We start from the raw sequence: 22,413 nt of genomic DNA on the forward strand, positions 1-22,413 counted from the left end.
CATCGCAAAACAATTACTGGAACAAATGTGTACCTTCTACCTCACTGCCTTGCCTTTATAGATTTTGAAAAGCCATTCAATTTGATTAGCCACCCAGTTGTTTTTGAGTCTCCAACAGAACAATAAATAGAACAGACCTATATTGAAGTCCTATGTATAAAACTTCCACAGTGTTTGTGAATGTAGTTGAAGAAACCAATGAATTTCCCATCGAAAATGGTGTGAAACAATGTGACTATGTGTGCAAAAGTAGTTACAGCTGTCTTCGATAAAGCAGTGTCTACTTTGGATTGGGAAACAAAGGGAATACAAATTCTGAGAAACAAATTAAATTACTCAAGGGTCATTGATGATATTGTTCAATTTGCAAATACTATAGAAGAACTTCAAATATTGGTTAGTGAACTTGTGTTAATCTGCTATGAAGTTGGTGTAAAAATGAACTGTGATAAAACCAAGGATCATGAGGAATGAATGGACAGTGGAGGAAAATTATCTGTTGGAAGTATGCAACTGCAAAGGGTCACAGAATATGCCTATCTGGAACAACTGCTAAATTTGGAGGATATTCTAAAACCAGAAGTATTTCGACATATTAAGTTTGGCTAGCAAGCTTATGCAAGATGCTCTACAGTTCCAAAGTCTAAGATGTTGGCGAAGCTGCAGAAGAAGCTGAAGAAGTGTATACTGCCAGTAATAACTAGTGGCTGTGAGACAAGGACATTAAGTGAATTTGTTGTTAGAAAACTAGTAGTAGCCTAAAGAGGAATGGAAAAATCAATGTTGGGCTACACAAATGAAACTAACTACTGGACAAGTTAAAAATTGAATAAAAAGTGGTGTTTGGTAGTTAGGTTTTTGAATATCTGCGTATTATTAGACTCAGTTGCTGCGTTTTTGTCAGGGTCTACAGTAGAGTCGCGCAGCACATGCCGATAATCCATTTAGCTGCATAGTTTAGTTTTCCACAGTCTTTAGTATGAACAGAGACTGCGATTGTTGCATGCGGATGTGAGCCGAGTTGGTGACGCTTCACTCTCAGCTTCAGGCTGTGATGGCTTTGGTTACACAGCTGAGGCTGCAGTGGATGGGCACCACTTTGTGAGCTGGGCCATGGGGATTCAACGGACATCCAGCACGTCCAAGTCCTTCGTTCAGTCCTCACCAGTGGCCAACCCAGTTGCTGCTCGCACTGAAGTTGATCCCTCACCTGTGGTTGAGTGGGAGGTCGCCCCGGGGCGAAGCAGGCGGCGAAAGACTTTCCAGGTGACCACATGTAAGGCCGCCCTAGTGTGTCTGACAAATAGGTTCCAGGTGCTGTCTGTGGCTAACACTGTCGCTGAGCCAGATGCTGTTGCCTGTCCTGTTTCAGAGGAAACCACTCAGCCTGCAAGATTCGGGCAATCACAGAGGGTGGGATTATTGGTAGTTGGGAGCTCCAATGAGGGTAAGAAAACCAATGCGCACTCTGTGTGCATACCAGGTGGAGTCATTCTAGATGAGGAAAGGGTCCTCCCGGATGCCATGAAGGGCACAGGGTGCAGCCAACTGCAGGCGGTTGCTTACGTCGGTACCAATGATGTGTGTCACTTTGGATCAGAAGAGATTATCTCTGGTTTCGAGTGGCTAACATGAACCATGGACCTTGTCGCTGGTGGGGAGGCTTGCACGCCTCAGCGACACAGATGGCCGTACCATAGGTGCAACCACAATGGAGAGGTATCTGTTGAGAGGCCAGACAAACATGTGGTTCCTGAAGAGAGGCAGTAGCCTTTTCAGTAGTTGCAGGGGCAACAGTCTGGATGATTGACTGATCTGGCCTTGTAACACTAACCAAAACGGCCTTGCTGTACTGTGAACGGCTGAAAGCAAGGGGAAACTACAGCTGTAATTTTTCCTGAGGGCATGCACCTTTACTGTGTGGTTAAATGATGATGCCGTCCTCTTGGGTAAAATATTCTGGGTGTAAAATAGTCCCCCATTCGGATCTCCGGGCGGGGAATACTCAAGAGGACGTCGTTATCAGGAGAAAGAAAACTGGTGTTCTATGGATTGGAGTGTGGAATGTCAGATCCCTTAATCGGGCAGGCAGGTTAGAAAATTTAAAAAGGGAAATGGATAGGTTAAAGTTAGATATAGTGGGAATTAGTGAAGTTCGGTGGCAGGAGGAACAAGACTTTTGGTCAGGAGAATACAGGGCTATAAATACAAAAGCAAATAGGGGTAATGCAGGAGTAGGTTTAACAAAACAAAAAACAAAAAAGAGGAGCGTGGGAAAGCTACTACAAACAGCATAGTGAACACATTATTGTGGCCAAGATAGACACGAAGCCCATGCCTACTACAGTAGTACAAGTTTATATGCCAACTAGCTCTGCAGATGATGAAGAAATTTATGAAATGTATGATGAGATAAAAGAAATTATTCAGGTAGTGAAGGGAGACAAAAATTTAATAGTTATGGGTGACTGGAATTCGAGAGTAGGAAAAGGGACAGAAGGAAACATAGTAGGTGTATATGGATTGGGGGTAAGAAATAAAAGAGGAAGCCATCTGGTAGAATTTTGCACAGAGCATAACTTAATCATAGCTAACACTTGGTTCAAGAATCGTAAAAGAAGGTTGTATATATGGAAGAATCCTGGAGATACCAGAAGGTATCAGATAGATTATATAATGGTAAGACAGAGATTTAGGAACCAGGTTTTAAATTGTAAGACATTTCCAGGGGCAGATGTGGACTCTGACCACAATCTATTGGTTATGAACTGTCGATTGAAACTGAAGAAACTGCAAAAACCTGGTAATTTAAGGAGATGGGATCTTGATAAACTGAAAGAACCAGTGGTTGTACAGAGTTTCAGGGAGAGCATAAGGGAACAATTGACAAGATGGGGGAAAGAAATACAGTAGAAGAAGAATGGGTGGCTCTGAGGGATGAAGTTGTGAAGAGAGCAGAGGATCAAGTAGGTAAAAAGACGAGGGCTAGTAGAAATCCTTGGGTAACAGAAGAGATAATGAATTAAATTGATGAAAGGAGAAAATACAAAAATGCAGTAAATGAAGCAGGCAAAAAGGAATACAAAGGTCTTAGAAATGAGATCGACAGAAAGTGCAAAATGGCTAAGCAGGGATGGCTAGAGGACAAATATAAGGATTTAGAGGCTTATCTCACTAGGGGTAAGATAGATACTGCCTACAGGAAAATTAAAGAGACCTTTGCAGAAAAGAGAACCACTTGTATGAATATCAAGAGCTCAGATAGAAACCCAGTACTAAGCAAAGAAGGGAAAGGAGAAAGGTGGAAGGAGTATATAGAGGGTCTATACAAGGGTGATGTACTTGGGGACAATATTATGGAAATGGAAGATAATGTAGATGAAATGGGAGGTACGATACTGCATGAAGAATTTGACAGAGCACTGAAAGACCTGAACCGAAACAAGGCCCCGGGAGTAGACAACATTCCATTAGAACTACTGACGGCCTTGGGAGAGCCAGTCCTGACAAAACTCTACCATCTGGTGAGCAAGATGTATGTGACAGGCGAAATACCCTCAGACTTCAAGAAGAATATAATAATTCCAATCCCAAAGAAAGCAGGTGTTGACAGATGTGAAAATTACTGAACAATCAGTTTAATAAGTCACAGCTGCAAAATACTAACGTGAATTCTTTACAGATGAATGGAAAAAGTGGTAGAAGCCGACGTCGGGGAAGATCAGTTTGGATTCCGTAGAAATATTGGAACACGTGAGGAAATACTGACCTTTCGACTTATCTTAGAAGAAAGATTAAGGAAAGGCAAACCTACGTTTCTAGCATTTGTAGACTTAGGGAAAGCTTTTGATGATGTTGACTAGAATACTCTCTTTCAAATTCTAAAGGGGGCAGGGGTAAAATACAGGGAGCGAAAGGCTATTTACAATTTGTACAGAAACCAGATGGCAGTTATAAGAGTCGAGGGGCATGAAAGGGAAACAGTGGTTGGGAAGGGAGTGAGACAGGGTTGTAGCCTCTCCCCGATGCTATTCAATCTGTATGTTGAGCAAGCAGTGAAGTTAACAAAAGAAAAATTCGGAGTAGGTATTAAAATCGATGGGGAAAAAATAAAAACTTTGAGGTTCGCCGATGACATTGTAATTCTGTCAGAGACAGCAAAGGACCTGGAAGAGCAGCTGAACAGAATGGACATGGTCTTGAAAGGAGGATATAAGATGAATATCAACAAAAGCAAAACGAGGATAATGGAATGTAGTCGAATTAAGTCGGGTGATGCTGAGGGAATTAGATTAGGAAATGAGACACTTAAAGTAGTAAAGGAATTATGCTATTTGGGGAGCAAAATAACTGATGATGGTAGAAGTAGAGTGGATATAAAATGTAGACTGGCAATGGCAAGGGAAGCATTTCTGAAGAAGAGAAATTTGTTAACAGCGAGTATAGATTTAAGTGTCAGGAAGTCGTTTCTGAAAGTATTTGTATGGAGTGTAGCCATGTATGGAAGTGGAACACGGACATTAAATAGTTTGGACAAGAAGAGAATAGAAGCTTTCGAAATGTGGTGCTACAGAAGAATGCCGAAGATTAGTTGGGTAGATCACATAACTGATGAGGAGGTATTGAATAGAATTGGGGAGAAGAGGAGTTTGTGGCACAACTTGACAAGAAGAATGGACCGGTTAGTAGGACATGTTCTGAGGCCTCAAGGGATCACTAATTTAGCATTGGAGGGCAGTGTGGAGGTTAAAAGTCGTAGAGGGAGACCAAGATATGAATACACTTAGCAGATTCAGAAGGATGTAGGTTGCAGTAAGTACTGGGAGATGAAGAAGCTTGCACAGGATAGAGTAGCATGGAGAGGTGCATAAAACCAGTCTCAGGACGGAAGACCACAACAACAACAACAGCAGCAGCAGAAGCAGCAGCAGCAGAAGTGGTAAAGGGTGCCAGTCTTGCTTGCAAGATGAAGGCAGAGCTGACCATTTGCAGCATAGTCGACAGGACCAATTGCAGACCTCTGGTACAGAGCCGAGTGGAGGGTCTGAATCAGAGACTCAGACGGTTGTGTGACCGTGTAGGTTGCATATTCCTCGACTTGCGCCAAAGGGTGGTTGGATTTCGGGTTCTGCTGAATAGGTCAGGTGTCCACTATACGCAGGAGTCAGCTACACGGGTAGCAGGGGCTTTGTGGCATGGAGTGGGTGGTTTTTTAGGTTAGAGGGTCTCGAGAAAACGCAAGAAGGGCTTCAGTCACAAAGGGTGCAGGCTGAACACAGGAAGAACGTAGATACGGGAACCAGTGGTATAACAGTTGTAAATTATGCTAGCTGTGTTGTGAAATTACCAGAGCTCCAAGCGCTAATAGAAAGCCCTGATGCTCAAATTCTTATAGGCCAGATATAAGCTCAGCCGAAATTGTTGTGAAGAACCTAACGGTGTTCCGAAAGGATAGGCTAAACATGATTGGCGGTGGCGTGTTTATTGCTGTCAGAAGTAGTTTAACTTGTCGCGAAATTGAAGTAGATACTTCCTGTGAGTTAGTATGGGCAGAGGTCATTGTTGGCAACTGGAGTGAAATAATAATTGGATCCTTTTACTGACCTCCCAATTCAGATGGTACAGTTGCTGAAAGGTTAAAAGAAAACTTGAGTTTGATTTCCAACACGTTCTCGACTCATACGATAATGGTTGGTGGTGACTTTAATTTACCCTCGATATGTTGGAGAAAATACATGTTCAGACTACATCTACATCTACAAGGATACTCTGCAAATCACATTTAAGTGCCTGGCAGGGGGTTCATCGAACCACCTTCACAATTCTCTATTATTCCAATCTCGTATAGCGCGCGGGAAGAATGAACATCTATATCTTTCCACACAAGCTCTTATTTCCCTTATTTTATCTTTGTGATCATTCCTCCCTATGTAAGTCGGTGTCAACAAAATATTTTCGCATTCAGAGGAGAAAGTTGGTGATTGGAATTTTGTGAGAAGATTCTGTCGCAACGAAAAACGCCTTTCTGTTAATGATGTCCAGCCCAAATCCTGTATCATTTCAGTGACACTCTCTCCCAATTTCGCGATAATACAAAACGTGCTGCCTTTCTTTGAACTTTTTCGATGTACTCAGTCAGTCCTATCTGGTAAGGATCCCACACCGTGCAACAGTATTCTAAAAGAGGATGGACAAGTGTAGTGTAGGCAGTCTCCTTAGTAGGTCTGTTACATTTTCTAAGTGTCCTGCCAATGAAACGCAGTCTTTGGTTAGCCTTCCCCACAAATTTTTGTGTGCTCCTTCCAATTTAAATTGTTTGTAATTGTAATTCCTAGGTATTTAGTTGAATTTACAGCTTTTAGATTAGACTAATTTATTGTGTAACTGAAGTTCAACGCGTTCTTTTTAGTACTCATGTGGATGACCTCATACTTTTCATTATTTAAGGTCAACTGCCACTTTTCGCACCATTTCGATATTTCTTCTAGATCGTTTTGCAGTTTGTTTTGACCTTCTGATGACTTTATTAGTTGATAAACGACAGCATCATCTGCAAACAACCGAAGACGGCTGCTCAGATCGTTTCCCAAATTGTTTACATAGATAAGGAACAGCAAAGGGCCTATAACACTACCTTGGGGAATGCCAGAAATCACTTCTATTTTACTCAATGATTTTCCATCAGTTACAATGAAGAATGAACTGTGATCTCTCCGACAGGAAATCACAGATCCAGGCACATAACCGAGACAATATTCCATGAGCAAGCAATTTCACTATGAGCTGCTTGTGTGGTACAGTGTCAAAAGCCTTCCAGAAACCCAGAAATATGGAATCGATCTGAAATCCCTTGTCAATAGCACTCAGCACTTCATGTGAATAAAGAGCTAGTTGTGTTTCACAAGAACGATGTTTTCTAAACCCATGTTGCCTGTGTGTCAATAGACAGTTTTCTTCAAGGTAATTCATTATGTACGAACACAATATATGTTCTAAAATCCTGCTGCATATCGACGTTAGTGATATGGGCCTGTAATTTAGTGGATTACTCCTACTACCTTTCTTGAATATTGGTGTGACCTGTGAAACTTACCAGTCTTTGGGTACGGATCTTTTGTCGAGTGAACGGTTGTATATGATTGTTAAGTATGGAGCTAATGCATCAGCATACTCCGAAAGGAACCTAATTGGTATACAGTCTGGACCAGAAGACTTGCTTTAATTAAGTGATTTAAGTTGCTTCACTAATCCGAGGATATTTACTTCCAAGTTACTGATGTTGGCAGCTGTTCTCAAATCGAATTCTGGAATATTTACTTCATTTTCTTTTGTGAAGGCATTTTGGAAGGTTATGTTTAGTAACTCTGCTTTGGCAGCACGGTCTTCGGTAGTATCTCCATTGCTATCCCGCAGAGAAGGCATTGATTGTTTCTCGCCGCTAACATACTTCATGTACTTCACATACGACCAGAATCGCTTTAGATTTTCTCCCAAGTTTTGAGACAAAGTTTCGTTGTGGAAACTGTTATAAGCATCTTGCATTGAAGAAGTCCACGCTGAATTTCGAGCTTCTGTAAAAGATCGCCAGTCTTGGGGATTGTGCGTCTGTTTCAATTTGTCATGTTTGTTTCGTTGTTTCTGTAATAGTGTTCTAACCCGTTTTGTGTACCAAGGAGGATCAGCTCCGTCGTTTGTTAATTTATTTGGTACAAATCTCTCAATTGCTCCCGATACTATTTCTTTGAATTTAAGCCACATCTGATCTACACTTATATTATTAATTTGGAATGAGTGGAGATTGTCTCTCAGGAAGGCGTCAAGTGAGTTCTTATCTGCTTTTTTGAATAGGTATATTTTTCGCTTATTTTTCGAGGATTTGGGGATTACAATATTCAATCTTGCTCCGACAGCCCTGTGTTCACTAATCCCTGAATCGGTTTTGATGCTCGTTATTAACTCCGGAGGTATGCATAAAATGTCATCCGAAATTGTTCTAAATGCATTTTTTGAAAATTTTTTTCGAGCAGTTAGTTCATGAGCCCACGCGAATAGTAAACGGTTATGAAAACACACTTGACCTCTTAGCAACAAATAATCCTGAGTTATGTTAACGGCAGGAAACTATCAGTGCCTTCTCAGCACTATAGCAATGGAGATACTATCAAAGACAGTGCTGCCAAAGCAGAGTTACTAAACACAGCCTTCCGAGATGCCTTCACAAAAGAAAATGAAGTAAATATTCCAGAATTCGAATCGAGAACAGCTGCCAACATCAGTAACGTAGAAATAGATATCCATGGAGTAGTGAAGCAACTTAAATCACTTAATAAAAGCAAGTCTTCTGGTTGAGACTGTATACCAGTTAGGTTCCTTTTGGAGTATGCTGATGCATTAGCTCCATACTTAACAATCATATACAACCATTCACTTGACGAAAGATCCGTACCCAAAGACTGGAAAGTTGCACAGGTCACACCAATATTCAAGAAAGGTAGTAGGAGTAATCCACTAAATTACAGGTCCATATCGCTAACGTCGATATGCAGCAGGATTTTAGAACATATATTGTGTTTGAACGTAATGAATTACCTCGAAGAAAACGGTCTATTGACACACGGTCAACATGGGCTTAGAAAACGTCGTTCCTGTGAAACACAACTAGCTCTTTATTCACATGAAGTGTTGAGTGCTATTGACAAGGGGTTTCAGATCAATTCCGTATTTCTGGATTTCTGGAAGGCTTTTACAAGGTACCACACAAATGGCTCGTAGTGAAATTTTGTGCTTATGGAATATTGTCTCAGTTATATGACTGGAATTGTGATTTCCTGTCAGAGAGGTCACAGTTTGTAGTAATGGACGGAAAGTCATTGAGTAAAACAGAAGAGATCTCTGGTGTTCCCCAAGGTAGTGTTATAGGCCCTTTGCTGTTCCTTATCTATATAAACGATTTGGGAGACAATCTGAGCAGCCGTCTTCGGTTGTTTGCAGATGATACTGTTGTTTATCAACTAATAAAGTCATCAGAAGATCAAAACAAACTGCAAAACGATTTAGAAAAGATGTTTGAATGGTGCGAAAATTGGCAGTTGAATCTAAATTTTAACAAAAGTACGAGGTCATCCAAATGATTGCGAAAAGAAATCCTTTAAACTTTGGTTACACGATAAATCAGTCAAATCTAAAGGCCATAAATTCAACTAAATACCTAGGAATTACAATTACGAACAACTTAAATTGGAAGGAACACATAGAAAATGTTGTGGGGAAGGCTAACCAAAGACTGCGTTTTATTGGTAGGACACTTAGAAAATGTAACAGACCTGCTAAGGAGACTGCCTACACTATGCTTGTCCGTCCTCTTTTAGAATACTGCTGCGCAATGCGGGATCCTTACCGTATAAGACTGACGAAGTACATCAAAAAAGTTCAAAGGAAGGCAGCACATTTTGCATTATTGCGAAAATTGGGAGAGTGTGTCACAGAAATGATACAGGATTTGGGGTGGACATCATTAAAAGAAATGTGTTTTTCGTTACGACGGAGTCTTCTCACGAAATTCCAATCATCAACTTTCTCCTCCAATTGTTGACACTGACCTACAGAGGGAGGAACGATCACCACAATAAAATAAGGGAAATTAGAGCTCGTACAGAAAGATATAGGTGTTCATTCTTTCCGCACTCTATACGAGATTGGAATAATAGAGAATTGTGAAGGTGGTTCGATGAACCCTCTGCCAGGCACTTAAATGTGATTTGCCGAGTATCCAAATAGATGTAGATGTCACAAAATGCATGGTAATCAAGTAACAGAAAATTTAAAACCTCAAAAGGTGCAGAGTGTTTATCACATGAAAGTCATTATGGTAGAAAGAGTTATTTTTTTGGCATTTGAAATAAAATTTTGCCATTTGTTAATTATAAAATTACAAGGAAACAGACTGGCTGGCAAGCATGTACCTTAAGGAGATGAAATTTTAAGTTCTACTATTTGACGCCTCCTGATAGTAAATATTAGTCTGCCATACTGACTAGTGTAATTTTGGGGTTTTATCAAGTAAATTATCATTTGCTAATTATGAGCTTATTTTAGTGAAAAAGGGTATACACACTTTAGAGAATGAAAAGTATTACTTATGTGTTTATTTTACAGTTAATAATTGATAAAACATGTTGTACTACGTTCAGTTTAGCACATTGTTTCTTTAAATGTCCAAAATGTTCACTGTTGGCAGCTATACACAAAGCAGAATGACGAGTGGTCGCCACAACTACGTCAGTCAGTGTTACAGTGGAGATCGCTGAACATGTCGCTGTAATCTCTTGGCGAAGTTTCTCCAGCATGCGTGGCTTATGTCGATAGACATTCTCTTTCACAGTTCCCCACAAGTAAAAGTCCGTGGAGGGAACTCAATGCACCCTCTTTGTCCATTTCAATGCTCCGGTGGTAGTGCCCCATCCTGTTGGTAGAAGACCTCTTCATCAGCTCCATAAAGTGCACGTATACCTGGCAAACATTTCCAGGTACGCTTCTCCAGTGACAGTAAAGTTGCATTTGGTGATCAGGAGTGTCATCATTCATCGCATGCAGTAATTGTGGAATGTAAACTTTCCACTTTGTACCTTTCAGAATGTTTCATACACATGTACTACGAACACTCACTTCACGTGCACATTGCGTAGCAGACTTCTGTGGAGAATTAACAACCATTTCCAGCATGAGAGCCAACGAAGCAGGACTTATAGCTGTACACTGTCTTCCTGATCTTCCTTTGTAAATATCACTAATCATTCCATGCAATTCGAACTTGTCAGTGACGTGTTTAAGTGTTAGGGGGGTTGGTGGTTCTGTTTCAAACTCCCACCTCCACTGACATTGCAATTCAACGGTATTATCAAACTTGAAAAACCACTTCGCAATACATTTTCATTGCTCGGATGTCAGATGTGCTCCAGCCATCTTTTTTTTTTCTCAATACCGAGATGAAAGTACTAATACCTCTTGAGCTAAAGACCGTACTACAACACGCTCACAATTCAAATCAAATGACAATATCAATATCTCGATAGAGCCTGTTAAAGAGTGTATAAATTTGTCTGTTGGACTCTGTATTAAACCATGTTATTCATAGAGTGTAAATTGTTAGTCAGATAACTGAATTAACTTGCGTTTTATGAAAGCCATACATGCAGATCGACACTGCCTTACCGCAGCCTGTAAGGACTCTAAATTTTTTACACTTATGGCTATCAAAATTTTATGACTATATGCTTGTGTATAATTTTCCTGCAGGAAAACTAGATGAACTGGACGCTGGAAAACACCCTTATCAAGAAAAGGAGCCTCTTCCCCCTTGGCCAGATAATACTAACCCTCACACAGGGGAAGTTGGAGGACCTCGTGGGCCTGAACCTACACGTTATGGGGACTGGGAAAGAAAAGGACGTGTGACAGATTTTTGAGTGCTGAAGTACTGTTCAGTTCTAAATAATTGGACACATCAGCAAGTTCATTGTGTGAATGAATGCTTGGCTTTATGTACATGTAGATAAAAATAAGGGACATTGAGTAAGTCATTGTTAAATAAAATATTAAAACCTGTTGATTTGTTAATTGTGTGTTATAGTATTAATATGTAAATATATTTATGCGAATCTAGACAAATATGCATATACAATTTTTCCATTTCTGTATTATGCCCTACTGGAATGACTGAAACCAAAGACGCCTCAGTCCAACCATACTTTCATCAATTCAAAATCTATTACCTCTTAAAGCAGTCAGTGGGCTGCTGCTACAGATCACATTACATGTTTGTGACATTCACACTACTTTTGTGTAACACTGGCTCTTGATGTAGACTGGCTCTTGTTATATAAGGATGTTGTAAATGTGTCCATTCAAATCAATGAAGATTATCATGGTTATTGTAGATGATGGTGGTACTACACTATGATCCTTAGTTTGTAAAGTTATATTCACACTGAAGTTTGCAACATGATTCATACAGTTTTCCTGCAAACAACTGAGTGATTGATGTTTGCAACATGTTTCAAACACGGTAACAGCTATCGGTGAATGTCAAATGTAACTGTTTCCAACCAGCTGTCACATATCGCCACTATATGGCTCTAGTGTTCCTGATTGTTAGTTTTGATTCTGTGCGATGCATTTGTGGTTGCACTGATTATTATTATTGAAAGATATTGGATGAGGCAGCTAGAGTTAGAATTAAAATTATTGTGGGGAATGTAAGAAGTTTCAGTTATAGAAATGCAAATAGGAAACAGGACTCACTGGAAAAATTATGCTGCATTTCACAACAGCAGTAACTCAGTAAACAAAAAGATTAGATTACTGGTTGTGCAATACCAGTGGGAGTAAAATAAGATTTAGGACAGTAAGAAGTTTGATATAGCCCCTGAAACAATTTACAAGCTGATGTGGCACAAAGAGGACAAAACAGTGGGACAAAAGAGTGTGGCGCCTGTGCAGTGTATGTTGCATGCAAATTATGGAAACTAGGATCACTCTAGAGTTCAGTAATAGAACAAAATTAGTTGAGTTCTTTTTGAAGCAGAATTATAGGATTACAGAAGTGCAGTGCCTTCAGTGACTGTGGATGTGGTAGATGCATCAAAAAGTGGCAATTCTCCTGTCACATTCACAACAAGCAATAGTGCCAAAATAAATGAAGTTGCTTTTGATAATGTAGTTGACATCATTCAATAAAATATGTGTATCAAGATATTTTTTAAATTCAATTACTATTACATTAACATAACCTCTCACACTTTCAACCAGTGCTCTGCAAACTTCACGTGCTATTTGAGATTTGACTTGCTTTAAAATGTGATTTAAATGTGCTAGACTCTGAAACAAATCTCCAGTTGCCAAAAAAATGAAGTTACAGAAAGCTCCTGTAACAGGTTATTTGTGCAACTTTTTCTGTAGTATGTTTTTGAGCATTAGGACAACTACGCCTTTCTCTTTGCCTGCTTATTTTTTTGTGTTAAGAGAACACCAATACATATCAGTATAGTTTCCTCATCAATAGACATAGTGTACTAGATGATGTGAGTACTCTACAAGGAGTGAAGATGCAGATGATGTCATGAGAAATGTTTGCCACCAGTGTGGACATAAACCTTAAAGCAGAAACAATGTTGTGAACAGTGTTAGAAATGCGTTTGCAACAAAAACATGCTGCAAACTTTGGGGTGAACGTTGCTTAAGACTGTTGAACAGTGAGTGTATTCTACAAAATATTGTTGCTAGGACAGTGTACAATCTCTGAGATACAAGATTCTATTACTTTTTTTCTGTGAATGTGCTGTATTTCCCGCACCCACTGGCTATGCCACTCCTCCCCCGTCTGCATGTATAATACTATCTGAGGAACCCGGCATTGCCCAGGTATTTGTTATGCCCATTTTTTTAAAATTGGAAATGGAAATAAAATGAACTGTGGTTGTCGTGTGTTGTTCCTGTACACTGGGTGCAGCTGCTCCATATGTCTAAAACACAGTTTTGTAAACATTTGAATGGCAATGCCTCTTCATAGTTCTATAGACAGCTGTTGTTTCCACTTAGACCCATTTGTGCTTTGCAGTTGAAAGCTGTTAAAAGTGCTGCCAGGTGTCAAGGATTTCCTTAATTTGACTCAATTGTAGCAGTGTTTAGCAGTAAAGAATAAGTGTATTAAAACTTCATTCATGGTATGGCATTTTTTCATACATCTCAGTGATTATGATGTCATGTCTCCTGAATTATGATAAGTTGGTGGTTCTTACCCGCACAGTGACTGTTGCCTGACAGTAAGGGATATGTATACCAAGTTCAGTTGAAATTGGTCTGGTGGTTTAGGAGGAGATGTGGAACATATACACGCATACATTCATCCATTTTTATAATTTGTTTGGATATGTACTAGTAAATTCTGGATTTTTCCTTAACTTTGTCCATGTGAGGTCTGGGCTTTGGGTGGGTGATCAAACATCTCCCAGCCAAACATTTGCAGCTCTGTTGTCCATCAAGCTGTGTGTGGCTGAGTGTTATTGTGCAATAAGACAACAATATCACTAAGCATTTCGCACTACTGAATGGCCTGTCACAATTTGCACCTTGTTTTCCTGTTACACTCAGCATTCACCATCTCACCTGTTGTCAGGAATATGATGAGGAGAACTCCCTGTGTGTCCCAGAACACTGAACACAGCTATCTCTGGATCTGAATTTCGTGTTGCAAGGAGAGCCACTATGATGACAATGCATTGACTGCTGCTTGGATTCTGGAGTATTGTGTGCAACCCACATCTGATCACCTGTGATGATTCACTCCATGGCACCACCACAGAAAATTCAAAGCTGCCCCAGTGTGCTTTTCTTTGTGTTCTGGAGTCAGTTGCTTTGGTAACCATGTGGCACAGAGTTTTTGGAACAACATGTGCTCCCTGACATTTGCATGTAATAAGGACCAATACATCTGTGGGAACTGGCTGCTGAGTCCTTGACTGTGAAGCGATGATTCCCCATAATGCATTCTTGCATGATCTCCAGTCACCTTTAATGATGGACGGTCTCCTGCTGTGCTCCTCATCATGAACATTTTGGTGACTTGTTGCAAAGTCTCTGCATCAGTGACACTCTATCTATCTGCTTGCTCGTGTTGTTAGGTCCCTAGCCCTGGCACAGCATACAGTGAATTTCAGTCAGTGTTATGTTTTGTGGATTCAAAACATTTATCACCGACCACACTTCACACACAGCAGGATGTGGAACACAAGCTTCTATTTTCAACTGCTGCTGTAAAGCTACTGTGAGACCAAGAAGTTCTGTCAGCACATACACCATGCCATGTCATTACTCTATCACATACATGTCGTTGCTTCATGAAACATATGGTTTGCTAGCTGTAGGATGAGTGGGAGACTCCCTTTATGGACATATCTCATAGTTCAGCTGTATTTCCAATGCTCATGCACTGTGTCAGAACAGCTGTTATTCATCTGCAGCTGATGATGTTGATTATTGTTGGAAGACCTTAGAAGCACTCTTATTGCTGCTGTTAAACAAAAGTGTGCATGCACCAAACAGCTCTATTTGGCCCAGACACAGTGATAATAGTGTACTTTGTTGAAAGGTGGTGAAAATAGGCCATGAGGCGGTTGATATAATCTGAAGACTCAAAGATACTGAAAACAATTGAGACTAAGCTTCAGGATTACCTGTGCCTTTATCTTTTGAATGGTCCAACAGTGGTGAAAGTGAGACTTTAGGCTTTTTTCAGAACACTATCTGTGACAGAGGCTATCAAAAAAGGTGTGCAAGTAGGGTAAACGCATACTATTTCAGAGGTGAATATACTGCAGTGGTACACTTAGACATGGATGTTGGAAAAACCTGAGTGTCTCAATGTAAAGGAAATGGGAGAAATGACCAGTTGTACCCCATCTTACTCTGCCTGAGAGGATACATACAAACAAAAAATTCAGGGGATTGGTAGCAGTGCACAAGCTCGTCATGCAGTGTGATGTATGTGCTATGAATATGGTCTTCAGTGGAAGGGGTTCAGTCATGGTACCATAAGGTGTCAAAAGCTGACTGGGAGGGGGTATATTCTTATTTCAATCAAATACCATAGCTGGTTTGATGGTTGCTTTATCACTCACTGCTATGAGGTACAGGGAGGTGCTGAAATTCAGTTCCCACCAAAAAATAACTGTTTCAGCAGACAGTAAACATGTATGCCACAATTAGGTGGGAAAAATATGGTTGAGCACCATGTGGACCACATGTAGTCTGCACTGTATGATGGACATGTGGCTCTGAGTGTATTATGGCGATTTGTTGTTCCATGCCCAATTCTTTGGCTGAGGCACCTTAGTTATAATTGTAGATCATCACTGAGATGATTTCCTTGTGATAGCTTCCTTAAACCTTCTGTTTGAAGTTCATTTCCTAATATACATACATGATTCAGTATCCATAGAAAAGATATATTAATGTTATGCTGTCAAGCACATCCAGCTTGGCCTGGGTATGTGATATCCTGAGGGTGACACTTCTCTAGTTATTGCCCATACCTCACCAAATAGCTGCACAGGAGGAGAATATTGTCTTGATCAGTATGCTTGTGTTTCAAAACTTGACTTCTTACAAACTTCTATGCATAAATGCTGCATTTTCCCAGTGAAGATCACCATTTGTATCCATCTGTGTTGCTGACTCTAGACCCATCAGTATATATAATTTCCAGGTTAGGGTGCCCTTTTGTTATGGAAAGGAGTATCCCTGTGGCCACTAGAATAGATAAAATACATTACAGAACAACATGTTAAGGAAAGCTTGAGAAAAGGCTTTGTCTAGGCGATCTCTCAGAGGAAGTCGAAGGGCATTTACTTATGGCTTCCAGTCACACTGCTACCTGTTCATCAGCTCACTCTGGAATACATGGCCATAGGAGGGCTTCCAGAGGCATTGGTGGAGTAATACTACCACTGACTCCTTAGAATCAGATGCAGATTTCCTGCGGGGACACTCCTTCCCTGCAAGAATAGGGACCATCTGTTTTACTTGTGTGGAAGGCAAAATAGTGTGAAGCTTTTTTTAAATATTACTAGTGCTTTTCGTAGAGTTAGAGAGAAGGATGTGAGGCAAGGTGTAGGAATTAACTTTATTAAGGTCTCTAGGTATTTATAGACAAAGCTGTAGTCTAAATACTAGTTCTTCTTACTGAAATGAGGCTGTAAGTAGGATTACCTTCTAATTTTCGAGAAGAAGGTGGTATGATCGGGCACTTGCATAGGGCTGTGGAAGTTCTCAGTAAAAATGACAGGGTAGCTAAGATAGGTATTGTGGAGTCAATCAAAACAAGAGCTACAGAGAAGCTATCATAGTGTTCTGTGCTACCAACTCATACACTGCCTCCAGTTTTTGAAGTAAAGATCTCCGGGGGGGGGATGACTCATAAGAAGTAGTATGTTGGGTGTATATCTCCATCAGGTTTAAACTTTGGGAAATGCTGCTTGTAAAGGCTCTTGCTACTGCCTAATTGTAGTTGTTCTAATAAAGTATTTGTATCTAAACAGTTCCCTCTACACTGAGTTTCTGTGATTTCTTGTCTCATTTTAGCTAGAACACATCCCACAATAATTTGAATTCATTATTTGGATGAGTTACTTCTTCCCCGGAAAGCTGTACACTATTTAAAGTTTGTGCACTCTCTTGAAATTTTCATCTACAAAGGTCTGTACTTTTTCCTCCAAACCCGTAAAGATATGGAATCTAAGTTATTGCCCTTTTACTCTAAAAGTTCAATACGATTTTGTGCATCTGAGATCTGATCCTTTAAGTTTACACTCATTTACTGCAGATACTCACAAACTATCTGCATCAGTACGAATTTCCCTAATATGTTCTTGAATTTCATTACTTACAAAGGCACAGTGTTGAACCATTTCAGAATGAATTTCGTTTTTTAAAAACAATTAATTTATGATCTAATGTATTCACTAAATGCTCCTTGAAAAGCTCAATTTTCTGATCAGATTGAGCAAATCTGTGACTATTACTGTTAAGTGCCTCGTCCTTGGATGACTGTAATTTATCATTAATCTCTCTAAAGTTTTCCAAAATTATTACTAAATTCATTTGTCCTGACCTGGTCATCTTTATTCTTTATTGTGATGACAGACATAAACAAATAATTTACTTCTCATCTCAACACGCTTATTGTCGATATTACAACGAAAAGAATCAATTATTAATAATATAATGTAAAAGGATGGATAAAAAATCTTACTCATCAAGCAGCGGCAGGGGAACAAACACCCAAAAGGGTTTAACTTTTGCAAGCTTTCGGAGCTAGTGGCTCCTCCTTCTGAAGAGTTAAAAGGGAAGGTAGAGGGGTGAAGGAAAAGGTTTAGGGAAAGGAGTACAGTTCAGAAAAGTCACCCAGAATCCTGGGTCAGGGGAGACTTACCAGGCAGGATGACAAGGATTTCGATATTGATGTTTTTAATTTTAAAATTAATTGTATTCTACTCTTGTCTTATTGTATTACTCACAACACATACAACTTTTTAAATTGGTCACAAGCACACCGTTAACTTTATACTGCATCCTGCTGATGGGCTGCATGTCAACTACTAGTTGTTCATGGCTGCCTGCTGCCGACGTGCTATGTGTGGTCTGCAATCTGCGAATGACTGCATTCTGCTTGCAAACTGAGTGTAGGCTGCAATTTGCCAATAACTGCATGTGCGCTGCAATCTTTTGATGGCTGCTTGTAGAATGCGTACTGTTTGGTGAATACTGGTTTGTTTCTCTCCAAAAGAGTTGGTCTTCGTTTTGCATTCAATTTTATTATTTGTTTCTGATTCAGTTTGATGACTGTCCTGTACGTCTTGTTTTTTTTCCATTGCCCTTGGCAATGTGTTTTCTCTGTGGCACTGTGTTACAAAATTTTGTTAAGATTTGGCATTTTTGTTACACTTTATGTATCTTTTTAGCTGCTAAGATTGCCAAGTGAAGTGCTTCAGGTTGGCTTGGGCTGCATGTACATAAGTTGCCACTTGAACACTCCTTTTATATACAGGGTGTACATAAAGTCCGAGAACACTTTCAATTATTTATTGCACAAGAACCAAAATTTGTACAGATATCATACATATGTCCTTTTGATGAGAAACCCAGAAAGTTTTTTTTTTTTTCATATGTGCCACCACAGCGTAGTTCACAGCGTAGTTTGGTAATTTGCCAATAGTCAGCGCTAGTCGCAAATGTGGCAAGTTCAGGTGTGGAGCGAGCTTTCTGTGTGTTGAAATTTGACAAAAATAAGTGTGCTATAGCTGTTCATGTTGCAGCAATGGCTAATGCCTCAAATGCAATCAGACTCCTCGTTCATCTTTCAACAGGATGGGGCTGCACCCCATTTTCATAGTGAAATTTGTGGGTATCTGAACACAGAGCTGCCGCATTGATGGATCAGCCGTGTTTCAGAAGAGGAAAGCTGTTTCATAAAATGGCCTTCCCGATCACCAGATCTCACTCCGTGTGACTTTTTTCTGTGGGGACACATTAAAGATCTGGTGTATGTACCATGTCTACCACGTGATGTAGCAGAGCTCCAGGAGAGAATACGGGAAGCTACTGCCACAGTCAGCAATGCCATGCTGGGACAGGTATGGCAAGAATTTGATTACCGTATTGATGTCTGCCGGGTCACTCATGGTTCGCATATCGAATGTTTGTAAATAATTTTAAAAAATTTAAGAGTTTCTCTTCAAAATGCGATATTTATGACATCTGTACAATGTTTAGTTCTTGTGCAATAAATAATTGAAAGTGTTCCCAGACTTTATGGACACCCTGTACAATGAATGTTACCGAATTTTTGGTCGCCATTAAGTATTATTAATCAGGGTCCAGCTAGCCTGTGCTCTGAATCCATGTGCCTTCTTCCTCCAACTTGGGTCAGACTTCATCTCCTTACAGGCTGCAGATAAAGATGCTGAAAATTAACTTCTCATTCTCTCCACCGCATAAATAAGAAGTGAGATTCAGTTCACCTTTCTTATATTATCTTCAAACATACAACTCGGTAGACGATAAACGACGACAGTTACCAAATTGTATACTGCTCTTTGTACCACATACATAATAGATCTGACGTTCAAATTGATAAGTAACAATTGCAATACATTTATTATCTTTCACATTTCGCATTCTTAGATTTCATGGAGCTCTTTCTCCTGTACCACCCACTCCGTGCAACTCCTGTCTCCACTTCAGCAGGTAGAGTCATCTGACTTTTACCCACTTCTGTACAGTACTGGATTGTTAGCTCTGGTATAAGCACCTAAAATTTAAAACAACTCCCAACAGTGGGGTACTCTCCACTTATCAACTACTCTGTCACAAACATTTTTCCTCTGACATGTGTCACTAAATGGCTTCAATGTTGGTGCCAGCAGCAGCTGTAGCATCATCTGTTGGTGTTAGAGATGGCAATGCAGCTTTGCAACTTACTTCACGCCTCATGTAAGTGACTGATGTGCTAGCACTTCATGTCTGCATCTTCCTGATGGTAGTACTAAAATCACTGATAAGTGCTGGGCTGTGATAAATAATGTTCTGTTCTAAAGTGCTTTACCATTTGGTGAAATTTTACATGTCATGAAATAATGTGTAAGACCTACATGGCAGGACCTTGATGCGACTATCTCTGCTTTGGTGCCAGACATGGTTGTAGTTGGAAAGGTGCTTAGCTCCTTGTGTTGTTCTAGAAAGCCAATGTGCTTCAAAGTACAGTAAAATCTCAATAATCTGGGCCCTGGAATCTGATCCTTTGTTTAATCTAAGGGGGATGACATGATTACTACATTAAAAAAACTCAAAGAATATAATGATGAAATCAGAAATATGCAGTGTGTAGATGTGATTTGCAGCTGAGATGTGCGGGCGTACATTGTTTACAGTTGTGCCACTTTAGCCGCTAGTATTTCACCTGCAGCCGGTCAGCCACTCCCTGCTCAGACTCAGTGCGGTGTTAGTGATTAGTCAGGTCGTGTTATGTATTTATTATTGTTCCTGTCATTTTTTACCAATGTGAGCGATGACTCTTCAAAACAGAAGAGGAAATTTTGTTTCTTTGGAGACAAAGACAGTACCTTAGCAGTGAAAAGATCAGACAGTGGGGAGACTAAAAAACATAGTGGCAGAGTTAGGCAAGATGAAGAAACATAAGGTACTGGCAATGAAACAGAATCGAACTAGAGTAGTGGTATTCAGCCAGAACCTCTTTGTTGTTCATTTTTTTTTAAGTGTCACGGACTGTAAAACCATGAAAACGTCAGATTATGAAAAGCTTAGTGAAGCCCTTTATTTGTCGTTTACTCAAGTGAGCTAAAAGAACTCCAATGAGTGGTCTGTTGATTCAAGAGAAGGTACTTGTATTTTGAAAACAATTAGGAGGAGGAGAAAGTTTTTCTGCTAGTTCTGGATGTATGGATAGGTGGAAGAGAGGATATGGGGGTGCATCAGCTTGAAGTCTATGGTGAAAAGTTATCCACTGACAGCAGAGCTGTCAAAGTGATAAAAGAAAAAGTATAGTAAATAAGGAAAATGTGTCACTGGATCAAGTTTATAATAATAACAGGAACTTTTAATTATTCTTTCCAATAATAAAACATGATGGTAGTAACGATTGTACAATAGTTTCTATAATACGTCTGTGTTTGCAGTAAATGTTTGAGTTTCTATGAGAACATTATTTCTGAAACAAACTCTAACAAGGTATAGTCATAAAGTTTCATGTGGGCATCAAAATAATGTTTTGTATGTAGGAGTAAGTGCTTTCTGAGGACATTACTGATGTTGAACCAATTTATGAGCCTTTTACTGGTGCCATAGCTAATGACTACATGCAACTTGTGATTATGTCAAGAAGGTAACTGAAGCAAAAAATAATGGATGGTCATTGATAGCAATTATGCACCTCTTCAATAGTGCCAAGGGCAGGCACTATCTATCTTGTTACCAGAGATATTATGAACAATAAGAAACAAAATGTCAGAAACTACAGGTCCTATTGGAGTTTGTTCAGTCTACTTTTTAAGAGGCAAGGACAAATTCCATGGCTGTGCATAATGTTGTTATAAGACAGTGGGCATGCACAAAAGCTAGAGCGCTTCAACTGATGAATTTCAAAGCTGGATCTACCTGGCTGTGGAGTTCCATGACAGTTCACAAAATTGTGTGTCAGAAAGTTATGTTACACAGTTTGTAACACACAAATGTGCTAAAGAACAAGAAGAAATAGAGAATTCTGCAATTGTTTTTGGTGCTGAATTCACAGACACCATCATCCCTAATTATTCAGCAGCTGAAGTCCTAAATACCGACCAGTTTGGATTTAGTAAAGGTAGCTCGATCTTGGGCTCAGGAGCATGGGACAGTGGCTAGTCAATGAAACGTAATAATACTGTACAAACAGCAGTTATTTTGATATTGTTTTATTAGGCAACCAGTTTTTACTTTCTGATGACTTCATCTGAAGGCTTGTTGCAAGAATGACACCAAGCCCCACTTGTCCACATATAAGACGAGGCACCAATATTAGTATCTGGTTCCGTAGACATCCAAATTTCATGAGCGTGTGTGCTCTTTACATATGTGACAGAAACTTTCAAACAAACAATGAAAGATGACAACACAAGATCTGGATTTAATTATGACATACAAAGAGACTGCACACTGTGTAGCATGGGGGAACGAGACATGACTGTCAGGGTGCAATCACTGTCTGAGATTAGTTTCTCTCTCTCTCTGTCCATGTGTCTGTTTTGATGTATTGTCTAATGCCAATGAAAGCTGTTCTGGCCAAAAGCTTACTTCTTCGACAGTCTA

General features: G+C 39.8%; 1 protein-coding gene across 1 annotated transcript in view; it reads left to right on the plus strand.

Annotated features, from left to right (window-relative positions):
* Nucleotides 1-11,608, plus strand: part of LOC126095114 (succinate dehydrogenase assembly factor 4, mitochondrial-like) — a 30,727-nt gene extending 19,119 nt beyond the window's left edge. Inside the window, exon 3 of the mRNA XM_049909823.1 lies at nucleotides 11,296-11,608. Within this exon, the coding sequence (XP_049765780.1) occupies nucleotides 11,296-11,465 (170 nt within the window). The 3' untranslated portion in view covers nucleotides 11,466-11,608. The remainder of the gene's footprint in view (nucleotides 1-11,295) is intronic.
* Nucleotides 11,609-22,413: the final 10,805 nt, after the last annotated feature.

The sequence above is a fragment of the Schistocerca cancellata genome, chromosome 8, assembly GCF_023864275.1.
Source record: "Schistocerca cancellata isolate TAMUIC-IGC-003103 chromosome 8, iqSchCanc2.1, whole genome shotgun sequence".
NCBI lineage: Eukaryota > Metazoa > Arthropoda > Insecta > Orthoptera > Acrididae > Schistocerca > Schistocerca cancellata.